This window comes from Lepisosteus platostomus, chromosome 6 (assembly GCF_059453375.1).
Source record: "Lepisosteus platostomus isolate fLepPlt1 chromosome 6, fLepPlt1.hap1, whole genome shotgun sequence".
Lineage (NCBI taxonomy): Eukaryota > Metazoa > Chordata > Actinopteri > Semionotiformes > Lepisosteidae > Lepisosteus > Lepisosteus platostomus.
The window spans coordinates 65,746,975-65,763,548 of NC_142616.1; the positions used below are offsets into that span (position 1 = coordinate 65,746,975).

The 16,574-nt window shown below is 44.7% G+C and overlaps 1 protein-coding gene and 1 non-coding gene across 2 annotated transcripts in view; both read right to left on the reverse strand.

Moving 5' to 3' along the window:
• The window catches only part of bsna (bassoon presynaptic cytomatrix protein a), a 167,088-nt gene that overhangs the window by 11,569 nt on the left and 138,945 nt on the right, over positions 1–16,574 (reverse strand). Inside the window, exons 6-12 of the mRNA XM_088637003.1 lie at positions 12,589–14,767; positions 11,094–12,112; positions 9,972–10,062; positions 7,717–7,848; positions 7,293–7,348; positions 6,581–6,696; positions 4,951–5,049 (exon numbers count right to left, since the gene is read on the reverse strand). Of these exons, the coding sequence (XP_088493129.1) occupies positions 7,308–7,348; positions 7,717–7,848; positions 9,972–10,062; positions 11,094–12,112; positions 12,589–14,767 (3,462 nt within the window). The 3' untranslated portion in view covers positions 4,951–5,049; positions 6,581–6,696; positions 7,293–7,307. The remainder of the gene's footprint in view (positions 1–4,950; positions 5,050–6,580; positions 6,697–7,292; positions 7,349–7,716; positions 7,849–9,971; positions 10,063–11,093; positions 12,113–12,588; positions 14,768–16,574) is intronic.
• Positions 2,104–2,213, reverse strand: LOC148662155 (U6 spliceosomal RNA). The gene has a single exon (XR_015939935.1). It is a non-coding gene; the product is annotated as a U6 spliceosomal RNA (small nuclear RNA).

Here is a 16,574-nt window from a genome sequence, read left to right on the forward strand (position 1 = left end):
CTTTATAGCTCTTTGGCCTTGCACATTTCTGTGTTTCCCCTGGGACTGCACAGATAACGTGCTGCAAAATCCTAGTGAAGACAACTCGTTTTGAAATCGCAGGTGTGGTCACTGCAGCTCAAAGCACCCTGTGCGTACCTTAGAGGTGTCGTTAGCCTTTTCCAACCTGCTGAATTTGGTACTGGGAGCAAATGGAACGTCTTTCCAGAGCCTGGCTTCCCGGAGGTGGACAGGCCAACATCCACACTGCTACAGTACCACAGACTCACACAAGCTTCGCAAAACCTCGAGTCACTGACATGGCACCAAGAGGAATGACCGGAGACAGAAACGAGTCATTCCAACCAAAACCAATCTCTTCACACTCCATCTTAAAATGTTAAAACATACTGCGGAATTCGGTGCTTTTCAAGTGACTCGCAATCCGTGTCACTGACCGCAGCAAGCAAATACTACTGTAAACCGTCTGCTTCAGTCTGATATCTATCGAAAACCATATATTGTATCATACTGTATATCATATATCATATATATGGCATACTGTATCTTTACACTGTTAGACCAGCAAGTGTTACTGATCTTCCAGCTGCTCAAGGGCAAGAGGGCGGTTACAGGATTGCAGAATTAAGGAGGACAAACATTATTTAAAGGATCTGAGTATGCCGGTTCTAACGTGTCTAAGGGCAGAGAAGAGTGTCTTAATGGAGTCTGTGAGGTTCCAGGTTTTCATTCCCATTCAGCTCTTAATGAGTCTATGTGGACTGAATATTGTCTTAATTAGAGCATTTCAACAACTTCTCTTGATTTAGAGGCATATTAAATTTACTAACATTCATATAAAACCCCTTACTCCAGAACTACAGAATGTACAGAGCAATGCCAAGTACTATATTTCATGTGGTGTATATGTAAATATATACAGTAGTTACCTACTTACTTTCTGACTGTTGTGCAAAATCTTAACCAAGGAGTGCTTACAGTGCTGGCAAGCCAGAAATGCGCTCCATGGCACTGCCTTAGAGGACACCATCATTCGTTTCCTTTACAGAGCTACACCTGGAGCATTTCGCTGACCCCGGAGAGACCTCCATTCTTGAAAAAGAGCAGTTTCATCGATGTGTTCACGCCAGTCTCGATGTGTTTACGTCAGACCCAGTGAAAGGGACTCCAGCATGAATCTAGATCATTTCAGATAATGTGTGCTTGCTTCTGTGCTTCAGGATTTCACACTTAAAGTGATTTTAACACGATGTTGTAAAAGAACAGTTCCACAGTATTTTTTTTAACCACATTATACCACTCAGCTGGAAAAGTTTTTCAAGCATGCAAAGACAATAGTATCAAATTGGCATATTAACCCCATCTCCCAGGTGAGGATCTCCCATCACCTTTAATTGTCCCTGAAACAGGATACCCCCCAGCCACAGTACTTTCTATCCCTGCTCCACTGGCTTTAACCTTGAAAGAGGACAGCTTGCATGAGTAGCTACAGCTGGGCAACACGACCACCTTTAAACAGCCTAATGAATGAGCAGCATCTACTAAACTTGTGACCGATGTCCTTGTAACACAAACAATGATAACAAACACAAGTGGAATCTCAGCCCAGGTAAGCTTTGAAAATCTGCAAATGCTTTCAGTTTTATCGTATTATTCCAATAAAATTAATTTTCTTTTTGCCCTCAATTAGATCTCTTGCAATATCGGTCTCTGGTGGGTATAAATGCATAGGTTGTAACAATCTACAATCTACATGGAAATGCATCTCTTGCATTTTGGAATTCCGTGATAAGAATCTGGGATTCTCTCTGTATAGGTAGCACAATCCTTGTGCTGATCACGTGTTTCACTAGTGGCCATCCATTTCTAGCTGTTAACCAGAGAGGTACAGTATCTGTTGTTTACTTCAGTATTTTAAAAGGCCTGTTGAGAAGGACATCTTGTATTTATGGAAAAAAAAAACAACAAGAATGGTTGCAAACAAAAAGGAGGCCATTCAGTCCATTGATAGCTGGTGGATAACTGATCCAAGAATATCGTCCAGCCACTTCCTGAAAGAAGCCAGGGTATGAGCCTCAAAAGCGTGCCTGGGTAGCGAGCTTCCAGACTCCCACAGCCCTAACAAACTTGCATGTCATCCTTGTGTAGAGGCCATGCCCATCTAATCTGTATCGTTTCAATTTAAGTACAGTATATGCTACTAAAGCAAGCACACTGCTGCCAAAACAAGCACTAAAGCAAATCCATAGTCACATACTGTATACATTATGACTATTCATTATCTCTTCATCCGATCACAACACTACAGGAGGCAGAACTGTCTTACAAACTCACAGAGTCAGTCATTTTGATTTTTTATCATTTTTCATCATTTACATTTATTGCAATTACCCCACCTTGACCAAAGGATGCTAGTTCTTTTAACAGAAAATGCTCTGCTTGAAGAATAAGTGGTAATGTCTGTGGTTTGTCATATTCACGATGCCGAAATCAAATTTCTTTTATGCGAAAAAAAAAGAATTTAATATATTTTGAATGGGAAGGCAGTACTTTTCTTTCCCCGTGGGGTAGTAGAAACTTAAAAAGAAATAACTGGGAAAAAAAGAAGATCATAGCAAAGTGCTTACACTGGATGCACTAAATTGTAATAATATAATCTGAAATTAAAATAAATGTGTCATTCACCTATTGTATTATTTTACTTAAATTGGATCGCTTCATTGAAGCAGAATTAATTAGGGGATTATATAACTGTTTTTAATGGGCCTTTTTTGTAAACTGATCCCATCCACAGCTGCTGATGTGCAATTAACCGGCAGCCAATATCAGTGTATTAGACAGAGTCCAGTGGGGATAGACGTTCCTAGAGCAGGAACATGAAAATCACAGGGACTTTAGCCGCAATTTTGTTTGATTAGCTACAGCTATTAGGTTGTCTGGCTTTAACCTCTTCCCGTTATTTCAGAATTTATGCGGAATGGAAGTTTTTTTTTTCATGAAGATAGAGCTACAGTCGTTTTCCTCTCACATCGTGCAAGCAGCATATATATATTAAAGCATTACATCAATATCCTTCTGCATTGGTCTCATTATAGAAGTATAATCACATAATTAAACACCCCGTTGTGTCTCTTAAACTATGTCTATTTACTTCACAGCAGGGCTACACAACCTTACCGCCTTAGTTATCTTTGTGGGCTTTCACTGCAGATTCTCTGAAGTCTAAGCATTATAAAACAGTTTTAATCCCCTTGCTGTAGAACAGTTATTCCAGTTACTTAATCTTCACAGGCCTGAAGCTTTCCCCTACATTTTATTTAGAAACAAACACATAAACTGTTTTCCTAACCTGTGAGGTGGACGGCTTCATTTTATTTGAATGCATGCACATCTTCATTCAATGAAGAACCCACAAACCAAACTGTTTTCAACGTGGATTTAACTTCTGCTTGCTCCTAATTTCACAGTGGGACTAACAAAAGATTGCAGCTGACATTCTGGGAGGATATTAAAAATATCCCTTTTGCAAATGTCTTCCTTCTCGGTGCGGTCAATCTCATGAAGGAAAAAAATGACCACTTTAATTACAGATTCTTTAACATCCAGCGTTCTTCTGGTCAATAAAGATGCAACACTGACTGAAGACATGTGTCTGTGAATTTGGCTAACACAGGGATCAACCAATGGCAAATAATTACCAGTTCTATCTAGCCCAAGACCTACAATCATAAATTATATGCAAGTCAATGCAACTTTGAGCAGCATGAGATTCTTGTCTGTATTTAAATCTGTCTTTTAGGCCTCTTTATTTTAACATGCCTATTGAAGCTATTGCACATCCCTTACTGTGACAACCTCCTCTGAAAATGGCTAAATTTGTTTCTCAAAATTGATTCCCTGCTATTTCGTTTCACAGCGCGTCACATAGGTGACCAGGAGATCAATAGTCTACTTCCTGCAAACAGTAGGGGGGGGGGGAGATAGGTGAAACTGCCTCATTTAATGATGCTTCTTCTTTCCCCACGGTGTTACGTGACCCTGGAACTGTATCAAAAATCTATATTTTTAAGAGACCGAACAGGCAACAAAATACTGAGATGAAGCAGAAATGAGCTTCGCCTCGTGCCCTGTCAGAACCCAAGGTTCGCACTGAGATTCAGATTGAAATGCTCCATGTTCTCGTGTTTACTGAGCTCAAGGGCAAGGCTGAAAAGAAGGGGAAAACAAGCAGTTTGTCGCAATTCAAATAAAATTAATAAAATACTACAATATATAGGATTTTAGTGATTTCTGCAGATGGAACATGCTATGAAAATATCATAATAATAATAATAATAACTGCTTACTCTGATATAGAACTTTTCTGGACACTCCACTCAAAGCGCTTTACAGGTAATGGGGATCCCCTCCACCACCACCAGTGTGCAGCCCCACCTGGATGATGCGACGGCAGCCATAGTGCGCCAGAACGCTCACCACACACCAGCGATCAGTGGGGAGGAGTGATGAAGCCAGTTCAGAGACAGGGATTATTAGGAGGCCCTGATAGGTAAGGGCCAACGGGAAATTTTGCCAGGACGAGAAACGCCCTGGGAATTTTTAACGACCACAGAGAGTCAGGACCTCAGTTTTACGGCTCATCCGAAGGACGACGCCTTTTTACAGTGACAACATGTGAATCTAACATTTTATCATTTCTAAGTGATTCTAAATCCCTGTCATTAAAAAATAAACGTTTAGCATGTTCTGTGACTGCAGACCTTTCTCCCACAGAGACGAGCACAGTGGTAATAATCTTTCGTGTTGCTCTTCAAACACTAGGTAGCAACTGGGAGGAGTGGTTTTGGCTGGAGCATCCATTCTCCCCTCCAGGCTTTCGGCCTGTAAACTGGAAGCTGCAAAGTCTTTGCGATGCAGATGCAGAAATATCCCTGCTCCCCACCCTCTTACCTCCTGCCTGAGGAAGCAATAACAGTCTCTCCTCCATCATGTGTGCACGCTTAGGACCTCCAGTGCTTGCCAGGTACCCATGATCCCAATCCTGGATGCCTGGGTGAAGCAAAGAGCAGTGCAGAAATCACTGAGGTCAGCCTGGCTTTTTATACACTTACACTCACTGGTCACAGAGTGAGGAGGGACCCCCACCAAATATCAGGCCAGCAACAAGAATGGCCTTGGAATATTTTCTGCACCCCATTCCATTCCATTCTTCTACTGAGGACGTCTCAAGCTGAGGTTGTGATGTGGTCTGATACTGTATATAACAAATATTGCTATTTTGGTTTTCATTATTACAAGCATTCCAAAACAGTAATGATTTACATTTGGACCTGCTTTCCTTTCATTTTTTTTTCTACAGATTCTTTGGAGGTTTCCATCTGCATTGTAGCAACAGCTCTCCTCCTCCTGCCACAGGATGGCACACAGCGGTCAGTGGCCGTCGGCTGGCACACTGCTGCACTACAGTGGATGAACACCTTCTCCTTCTCCTCCAGAAGGCTGAAGTTTAATGTTGCTCGACACTTATCCCTAACAATCTACTTCAACATCAATCCTGATGCTGGATTCAAGCATGGGCAAATAATTGCCTGATGTGCCTGCCATGTGCTGTGATCGGGGGACACAGAGAAGACACATCTGTTTTAGACTGCAGGGTGAATGTGCAAAACATGTAAACCTCAGAATGTACTGTACTTATGAACCTGCTTCTCTTATAATTACTACATTACAATGCTTTTTCCCCATTGCTTCCGCGCAATGGATCCGAATAATGGAAGTTGCTTGAAAGCAAAATCTCATATAAGGAAACATATAAGAACAAAAGGGAAATGTTACAAATGAGAAGAGGCCATTTTGGCTCACCTAGCTTGTTTGGTTGCTAGAACAATTCTGAACCAAGGATTTCATCCTAATCATGTCTTGAAAGAAGACAAGGTATTGGCTTGAACAACATGGCTGGGGAGCTCATTCCAGACTCCCACAAGCCTTTGTGTAAAGAAGCTCAGCTTTCTCTGCTGAGACCATAGATTAGGCACCTAGTCTCTGAGATCAGGGATTAAACAATTTATTTTTCCTTCATATCACCATGGCTGAAGAACTGCTACAACACTTAGACAATTAAATTAGGCATGCATCAAATTTTGAACATTCTGCAAAACAGCAGTGGTGTGTATGCATTTCTATAGCACTCTTCTTCCCAAAGGACCGCAGCTCACTGCCCTTCAAGGAAATTACCCATTTCCTGCACCAGAAGCCCTAGAACATAGCTGATCTGGATGAGAAATGGGAGCACAGGCAGAATATCCCTGCTCTCTTTACCATAGTCAGGGGATACCTAATAGTCAGAGAACAGTTTAATGTCTGATCCGGAAGCTGGTGCCTCTGCAATATAATATCCCTCAGTCACCACACCAAGATATTACTGTGGGAGAAATTCTGGTCCAAAAAGAAGAGAACCCCCTACTGGTCCACCAATACAAAGTAGCCTCTCAAACACGTTTTCTGTTTTTGTCATCCATACGATCTTTCTCTTCAGGCCAAAGCAATTTCCACTGAGCTGTTGAAATACAGTTGTACTCACTGCTGCACTCAGAGGTCCACAATTCTCTCTTGTCAATAAATTACACGAGGGGGGTGTTCATAGGTTTTTCAAGTACAAAGCCTCACTCTTTCTTCGTCGTTTCTACTCCAGGAGCCCTGAAAAGCAGAAGCAAAGCATTCTTCACACTCATGCCGATCAAGGGTTTTCAAACAACACTTAGTTAAAATAAATTTAAAAACTGCTGAAAAGAAAAAAATCAAAAGGTTTATGAAAGGCACAAACCATTTTATGTCACAGCTAAATTCATGAAACCTCATAAATGTGTTGACTGTTTGATGTGTTCACTTTGAACTCGCCTTGGGGTTTCAAATAAACACGACGCGCCTTCTCATAAAATGTCCAGCACTGCTCAGACACACATTGTGAAGATAAAACGTACCTGGAAAACGTGTCAGGTGGATAGAGACCTTGGAGAGATCATTACTGTACAACCCCTGAACAAGAGGTCTTATCAAGCAGTTAGCCAAGAGGGAAAACACAGATTATAATTTGTTCACAAAAAAATGATTGACAAAATAATAGTGCAGTCAACAGACAGATAAGGCAATTGAAAACAGCAATTTATATTAGGCTTCCTTTGTGTGACTAATTTGCTTGTATCTGGCAAAAGGATTTTTTTGTCCACCTCTTTGCCTTATGTCTCTCGCAAAATGAGAAATCACTCGTCTTAATAAAAGTGAGAGCTACTTACCCTCTACTTCGCTGCTCACCAGAATGAAGTAAATTTCTTGCCGAAAGCCGACACAGCTGTTTAAACCAAGGAAACAAATATTTAAGAAGGGAAGAGCAAAGCAACACTGCATCTGTGAGGCACGAGTTTCCTGCCGTCTCTTTGCTCCATGAGTATGCATGCCATCAGTCGGCTCCATTACCCAAAACTGAAACAAGAAATGACTTTGGCTGTGTAAGCTTTTGGATTCATTTCAACGTCCATTTCATGCCTTGCTTAAGCAATCCGCTTCTATGAACAAAACTGTTCCCCTACAGCCCAGCACCGAGATGCAGATGAGAATTCCCGGATTATTCCTACCAATAGAAACAGGGTCCCCTGATGAAAGCAGCTCGCTTGGTTCACAGCGGTCACAGAGGCCCCTGTCAAAACAAGCACACGGTACCTTCTCCCAGTTTGCCAGCCTGCTCCGCTGCCCCTCCCGGTAGGATTTTGGAAAAGACGCTCTCCCCGTCAGCAGCAGCCTGCCCTGCTGCGGCCCCTCCTGCCCCTCCGGGCCTGGGGGCGGCTTTAGCACCTGAAGGAAAAGCCCAAATCACAGCCGGTGTCACAGCCGCCGCTCTCCGTGGGCAGGTCAGATAATCAAGCTTTCTTCCCCTCTGGTGTTCAGGGGGGAAACAGGAGCCCCTGGCAGCCTTCTGCCTCCGCGCCGCGAAAGGTCCCAACCAGAGCGAACTGCAGATACATCGTTAACCCTCTCTTGACGCCTTCTCCTCCAATAGGCTTGGATTAAAAAATGCAGCCCCCTGCAGTTTAGAAACTCCCGCGTGTGATGCACTGAGCTCTCCAAGGTTTACTGAGATACAACAATAGCACCGATATTAACCCACTGAGAACATCGGTTCTTGCAACCCAGTGTTTGAAATGATTTCTGAGCTGGCATGCTGGCGGATCCTGCGCTAAGAAAATATACCATGACAGCGCTACAGTGTTGCATGGCAGTATAATTATGATCATCCTCCAACAGTCAGATCAACCAGGAGATTATAAGATTTACTCAACGGTTAAGCTATCAATGTGGAATTAATTTCAATTTAAATGGTACTATAGTGGATAAACTTCCCTGAAGACATAAAAACAGTAATTCTATTATCTTGTTTAAAAGAGTTGCTCTTATTGGTTGATTTTCTTTTTGTGCCATATTTGCAGTTTGCTGTTTTCAAAGCTATCTTTTGGATAATCCCCCAATTTTAAAAGGATGACAAGGACAATTGTTTAGGAAATCCTTTTTCTTTACCTCTGCTGTCAAGCACAGAATGAATTGTTCTGGTAATGGCATCCTATACAAACACTGCAAATGCTTTCTAAAGATACCTGACTGTAATTCTTTTGTCAGGGAACCGGCAGGGAGTTTTCCAGGGATCCTGTGCGTAGCTGTGAATTCTGCGGGATGCAGAGGCAAACAATCCAAGATCGTAATCCAGAAGCAAGGTCGATAGCAGAAGCTAGAGATCCGCTAACCAGATAGATCCGAGACAAACCGAGAAGACAATCCGAAAGGCGAAATCCAAGACACGAGATCGAAAAAGGGAAACGCAATGAGACAAAAACACGCACTAGAGAACTCTAAAGGAGTGAGCATGGTTTGGTGCGTGAGGGAGAGGGACGTGGTTGGATAATCGGTCCAGGAGTGAGACTCTGTGGAATCTGGTGCCTGTGAGAATGCGATGGGTTCAGCTAGGAATGGTGGTAGGAATGTAATGGTGTTTGTGAGGAAGACTGTGGGGCGTGACATCTTTTCTGTGTCCTCAGCTCTTATATTACGACTAGGAGTTTTCCTCTCCTTAGAAGGTAAAAAAAACTGACAGCATGTATAATCTGAAGTAAAGCTATTATTCTAAATGCAGTAAATGACACACTAAATAAATCAAAAGGTTGCACAGCCCCATTCATCTCCATAGAAATATTTGTATCTGAAAAGGGAATGCAGTAATGACTGAGTGTGTAGCCTCCTACCCTACCAGGTGGGTGTAGGAGCGAGAGACATTTCTTCAAGTGCAGGGCTGCCCCATCCAGGTCCCGCAGAGACTGTGTCTGCAGGTACTCAAGGTCACTTTCAAGATGCCCCAGGAGAAGCTGTATAATTGGCCAAGTTAAATCTGTAACCAGCTGGAATGAAAACCCACAGACACACAGGCCCTCCAGGACCAAGACTGGACACCCCTGCACCTCTCTTTCTTTCTGGATACAGGGGACCAGCCATCTTCCTCATGGGCAGGGGGGGCTGGGTGTTCAACCACAGTGACAGTGAGCTAATTACAGATTCAGGCCATTAGTAGCCAATTAAAAGTTACCCATAAATCTCAGAAACATCTGATGAAATCCCACGCAAAACAGGGGGAGAGGGGGAGAGCTTGCAAACTCCACGCAGACAGAACCAGAAGTCTGGAACTAAACCCGGGACCCCTGGGACAGAGCTGTGAGGCTGCAGTGCCCCTAAGAAGCTCATGTCCCATTTCTCTGCTGAACCCCATGAACCATCTGCAGGTGATCTTCAGAAGGGCGTAAATCCCCACGCCACCTTGCTGTCCATGCAGTGGTGTATATAAATACATATTCTTCTCACCACCTCCGTTATTTAGCAACACAGGCAGGGACTGTGGAAAGAATGACGGATCTTAGGAAAGATGGTTTACTCACCTATCGCCGTTGTAGGACCCTGTGGTGCTTTAGCAGGCTGTGCTGCTGGCTTCACACCCGGCTTGGCAGCATCAGCCAAATTTGTCTTTGCCTGCAAAAAAAAACAAAAAAAAAGACAGTAAAGAAAGGAGGAAATTACTAGAGGAAATATGATTAGTTCTCGCTGTCCGTAACCAAAGACAAACAGCAATGTGAGCAAAATAAATGATCACAATCTCTGACTTTATTATTAAAACCCAAGAATATGCCGCCTGCTGACAGTGTCAGGGTTCCAGTATATTATGCTATAATAGCAGCTTTTTCAGTAGCCTAATAATCAGCTGAGGTACAACGATAACGCAAATGCAATCAATAGGGAACAGGATGACTGTTGTTTGTAGGGGATTTGTACCCAGCCTTGAAGCAAATTTGCTATTAACACTGCCAGTGACATGTGGAAAGAATATGGAACTGACAAGAAATTAATAGCTATGAGCCAGCAAAACAAAAAGGAACTCTAATGAAATCGCTCCGCTCAATTTAAACACCATAATTTGTCAAAACTCATCAAATCCTTCAGGTACTATTAAGCTGACTGCTACAAATTAGTGAATTTTAATGATGTCTTCAGTCGGGTTAATGCAATAGACTGCAACAGGGGTGGAGAAGAGTGCATCAGCCCCTGACTAGACATTAGAATTTGCATTTCTCGTATTATCAACTTGGTAAAAATTCAATCATAAGTTTGCCTAAAGCTGGCTTTCTCCACAGTTATCACACATGTTACCCTGTATTTACATGACTTTGTCACTGCTTAATAAAAGCATCTGGCAGAAACTATGTTAGCATCCATTTTTGTGAGTGTTCACAGTGGCTCAAACAAAATAAAAAATCCTTTCAAAAGCCCAAACTTGCAATTGCAGTCATAGAAGACTATTGTGGTAGGACTCAAACAGCTTTGTAAATCCTCTCACTCTCTCCAATTTAAAATTGCAAAAAGGCTGCTGCTTAAAAGTCCTGACCAAGGAGGCGCTTACCTGAAAGGTCTTTTTCTACCACTGCCTCTGTCCTTCCAACCTCTCAGGTATTGACTAAAGCACCGCACAATAAAATACTTTCTCAAAAAAAATGTTCTACTCTTACCGCTGCGGCTGGCTGGAGGCCTGCTTGTGGTGGACGGGCCTGGGCCGGGGCTGGGGCTTGGGCCTGGGCTTGGGCCTGAGCCTGAGCCTGAGCCTGAGCCTGAGCCTGGCCTGGCTTAGCCTGTTGCTGCTGTGCTTGTGCTGGCTGTTGCTGAACAGGCTGCTGCTGCTGCTGCTGCTGCTGCATCTGCGGTTGCCTCACTGCTGACGCCTGTGCCTGCCCCTGCCCCTGCCCCTGCCCCTGCCCCTGCCCCTGCTGCTGCTGGCTGCGAGCCTGCGGTCCCTGCTGCCCTTGCTGCCCTTGCTGCTGGAGACCCTCCTGCTGCTGCTGCTGCTGCTGCTGCTGCTGCTGGGATGCGGGCAGCCTTCCTGCCTGCGGCTGCCTGGAGGAGGGCTGCGGCTGGCTTGACGGCGGCTGCCTGGAGGACGCGGCCTGGTGGTCCTGCTTCCTCGACGACTGCGGCTGCTGCGGCTGCTGCTGCTGCTGCTGCTGGGGCTGCTGATGGTGGGACGACGGGGGCTGCTTCTGCACCCTCTGGCCCTCCGAGGAGCCGTGGTGGTGGCTGGAGGGCTGGCGGGAGTAATCGGAGGAGTGGTAGCCCTGCAAGGATCTCGAATCCGCGGGCTGGCTCCTCTTCTGGGAGGACGAGGACGCCGCCTGCCTGGATTCGTGGCGCACGGAGGACTCCTTGGGGTGGCCTTTGGACGACCTGGAGGACCTCGCCTCCTCCGAGGAGTGCCGAGACGAGGACGAGTGCCTGCCCGAGTTGCTGCCGTGGTGCCTGTGCTCCCGGGACGAGGAGGAGGAATGCCGCGGGTGAGAGTAGTCGTCCTGCTGCCACAAGTCCTCGTCCGGCGGCTCGTCGTAGTCGTGGTACGTGTGCTTAACGTGGTTCCGTCTCTGGGAGGACGAATGGCCGCCGCCGCCGCCGCCGCCACTGCTGTAATGCCTCGATCTCTCAGAGCGCAGTTCCCGCGGTTTCTCAAACCAGTCCGTTTCCTCCTGCCCCAAATGATAGGCTTTGAAAACCAAACACAGATCACGGTCAATCTCCATATCCGTCAGGGAGAAAGGCGAGCAGGCTGCAGCCATGCAGGGACAATAAACACACGCCGACCTTTACAACATGCAAAAAAAAAAAACCGCAAATCCTTCGGGCACACCTAGCACGTTAATAAACACGAAGAGCAAATCGAAGGAAGGAAACAGAACTGGAAAGAACAGAAATTCCACGAGACAACACAGCACATCACCCAACACAAACACTTACAAAAAATATTTCCAGAAAAAAAAAGATCCAGGTCATTACATGCTTCAGAGGTGGAAAAAAAAACATTTACAAATACAGGCACATGCTGGTTCAGCCTTGGGTATAGCAGACACTTTAACAGTCAGTTCAGACACAGTGGTTGGTTGCTTCATGATGCAATTTTGGCATGCACTTTCTCTCAGGCGGGGATAAGGTGGATAGCTTTTGGCATTCAGCACCATTTACCTTCACTGTCAGATACAGCACAATGCATATCATCTATGATGTAAGCATCATCGGGTTTGTAGGCATGGCTTCTGGGAATGTCCTTCATATGATCCTGCACGTCAGGTAGGGAATGACTGGAGCCAAACTGATTGCGGCTGTCAGGTGGCTCAGGCACTCCAGAACCTCGCCCAACACCCATGGGCTTCCCCAAGGGGCTGAGCGGGCTCTCCTCTTCGGAGTGCTGGGAGCGCATGGACGGCCGGCCACGGCTGTGGCTGCCCCTCTGGGATCGCTCCATGGTGTCTCTCTCATAGGACTTGCTCCTATGGTTGCCCGAGTCTCTGGAAGAGATTTTGTCCATGCCGTAGCCGGTGGACCTAGACCTTCCAGTGCTGTAAATGTGGTCATCCTCTTCCAAGGCTTCGCGGCTGGACATGCCGTAATACTTCTGCTGATCATAGACGTTCTTCTTCAAGCCGTAGGTGATTTCATCCTGTAGCTTCTTGGCCCTCGTCATGACGTTGCAGCTACCACCAGAGGATGTAGTGATGGTGTAAGAGGCCATGTCCGACTCCACGTCTTTTGCCTCTTCAATAGGGGAGAACTTAGATATCTTCTGCTCCATGCTCTGCTTCCTGTGCTTGCTGCGCTTGGAGGACACAACGGCTGGAGCCAGATTCTTGGACGAATGCTTCTGGATTCCCATGCTGGAACCGTGCTTGTCTGATGATCGCGATGAGTGCTTGTAATCATCGTAGTAATAGGAGGATCCTCCACCCCCGCTACTGCTGCTGCCCATTCTGCTATGACTGTCTCCACCTCGCTGATGGTAGCTGCTGCTGTTCTTACTCCTCCCGTGGTGGTCATATAGGTCTTCTTCGGATTCCTCCTCGGCCCTGGAGTAGGAGCTCACTCTCGCGGAGCTCCCATTCTCACCCGTGTCACACCGGTCCTTCCCGTACCGCCCATTCGTTGGGTGGCCGTGAATGTCAGCCTTCTGCATGTCCGAGGAAGTCCCCACGTTCTCTTTCGTGAGCTCGCTGATGTCATCAATCATGACGTAATTGCGGGGGATGTTCTGCTCCAGGTTGGTGTAGAGGCCTTCGGAAGAGTAGGCAGATGTGGGACTCTCCGCAGTATTAATGCGGTCGGACAGAGTGGTCTCAGGAGGTTTGTACTGCCCATAGTTGTTGGTCACAGTTGTGGGGGTGTAGGTTATCTCTTGACCGGCAGAAGTCACCACGACTGTGGGATGGCTGATGACCTCGTAGTTGGTGGGCATTTTCTGCTCCAGATCAGCCAGGGAGGTCTGCCGTGGCTTTTGGTGAACAGTAAGGATCTCAGCCTGCGGTTGGAAAGGTATGTTCTGGCCAGGCTGGTAGGATGTTTGACTTGGGTATGTGGCCTGTGTTTGGTAGGGAGCAGGAGGAGGCTGAAATCCTGGGTGGTTCTGCACTCCCAGGTCTGGCTGATAGGGTTGGTTTGGGGTGTAGTTATGAGGTTGGAATGTGCCCTGTGTCTGGTAGGGTGGAGGAGGGTGGTGGGTCTGAAACGTATTTGGCTGAGGTTGGGCATTGGTGACAGGTGGGTACTGTGGGGGCTGGAAACCAGTTTGTTGATAGGTGGTGGTTGCCTGCGGCGCTGTCTGGGTTTGTGGGTACTGATAGGTGACAAAAGAGGTGGTGGGAGGATACTGTGCTGTGGTCAACTCATTGAACTGGTTTAAGGGAGCTGTGCTTGGTCTTGTCAACATCCCATTGCCTTCATAGGTTGTCGCAATTCGCATGTTGTTCAGCTCACTGTCCGACATGTAGTCACGGGTATCTCCCATGCACCTCATGTAGGCCAGCTCTCTCCTTTCCCTCTCCTTTAGCAAGGTCTCCTTCCTTTGGGTGATGCCCAGCTCCAGATAGCGAAGCTTGGCATCAATCTCCTTCTCCTCCTCCTCCAGCTCAGCCTGCTGTTTGCGCAACTTGGTGGACTCTTGCTCCACCACCTTCAGTTCATGGGTGATGTCCTTCAGCAGGCTAGCCTTGTTGGCCTGCACTGGCCTTGGTCCGGCCTTTTGAGGCATGGTAGGTGCATACATCTGAGGAAGAGGAAGAGTGACAACGGGAAGGTGGGCTTCCTCAGGAGGCGGGCTGGGTAAGGTTCTTTTTACTTTCCGGATCAAGGTGTTCTGTTGCAAGGCTGACAGCTGCAAGACCAAAGACAGCGCGAGACAATGTGAATAAGACTCGAGCAACAAACTTCACTCATTTCATTTAAAGTACTCTTCATCCAAACTCCTCCGATAGCCTTGTTAATACAGATACCCTTTTCTTCAAAACAGCAGTTCTCAAATACATTGCCAAAAATTCATCTGAGGTCAGAATCATTAAGTACTGTTGCACAATAACATATGATTTAAAATAGAGGTTTTCATAGTATGTAATTTGCTAAATGTCAAATCAATCACACAGGAGTTTAATAGACTGGAAGGCTTATACAACTAATGTACTGTAATAGCCAACATATTTTTCCAGCCATTGCTGAATTACCTTCCAGGTACCAATATAATAATACTCCCAAGAATCCCAAAGTGCCTTACATATGGGGTTAGACCCACGTTATTCATCTGCACCCATGAAGTGCAGCACCATTCATCTAGGTGACAAGCAGCAGTCGTTATGTGCCCCACTATACAGCAGATCCACTGGAGAAAAAACATCGCTTCATCAATTGAATGAATGGGGCACTCCAGGAGGGTCAGATTATAAGTAAAATGTAGTCATAAAATAAGAGTAGAATTAACCTAGAGTGCCAAGTGATCTTTGCTGTCCAAGCAGCCAGGAAATTGGTTTAACTAACATGCAATCAAAGGGATGCTGCCTCCTGTACAGTAACCCCAGTAACCATAATGAGGCACTGGTTTGATACCTCTGATCTAGAGGGAAGAGAGACATTCAGGGATCACTACCATCTGCTACAGCAACCCACTGTAGTTCTTCTCCCATCCCATTATTAAGAACCAGCCTTGCTTAGCTTCTGAGGTCTGACAAGATGCCACTATGCTACAGCTATTGTGTGTATTAAACGTGTTTTTAGGCTAATGTGATATTTGTAACAGTATTATCATTTTCATTTATTCTGTCATCAAACACTCCAAAATAATATAATAATAATAATATACAATGTTCAAGAATTTGCACTTCTGCTTGGGGAACAAAATGTAAAATATTTTTTAGTGAGGTTTAGTATTCATTTTAAAAATCCATAACAACTGTAATAATAAAAGTGCAAGACAAATCCATATCTTTACTTCTTATTTTATGTTATGCTTTTACAAAATGCACTTTGATGTGTACATTTAATAAAATTAATCATTCAAGAACTTAACTTTTGTTAGAACATGGCAGATATTATAATACAATATATCCACACAGGGAATATATGGGTGATTTTTTACCTTTGAAACCTGCAAAAAACATGACAAATCATGTACAGTATTACAGCCCATCACCCTTATGTTAAGCCTCCAAAATCAACATACTATCTTCAACTTTTAAATCGATCACAGTTATTATTAAAACAAGAATTGTTGACAGTATTGTGAGATTTCGGCTGAACAATAAAATATCAATCTTGAATCATTTTCTTTTTGTTAACACAGATGCATTTTCATGGTCAGATTTGCTCTATCACTCCAATCAGATGAGCCAACCTCCACTTTTTATGAATGTCAGGGTTTTATTAAGTATTATTAGTCTCAGCAGAAATGCTCATCACTCCCGAAATATTTAGAATATGAAGAAATTATATAACTTACTTTATAAGTTAAGCAACTGATTAACGAGTTTCCTCTCATTAGAAGTAAGGAAAGTCAAACCAAATACAAATATCCTGCAGTAATTTTAATTTTTGAAACCAGAAAGCATTATAAACTGAATTTTATAAAAAGAAACAATTACTTACTATTTTTACAAGCTGTGTAGACTCATGCTGAACTGAATTATAATCCAAGA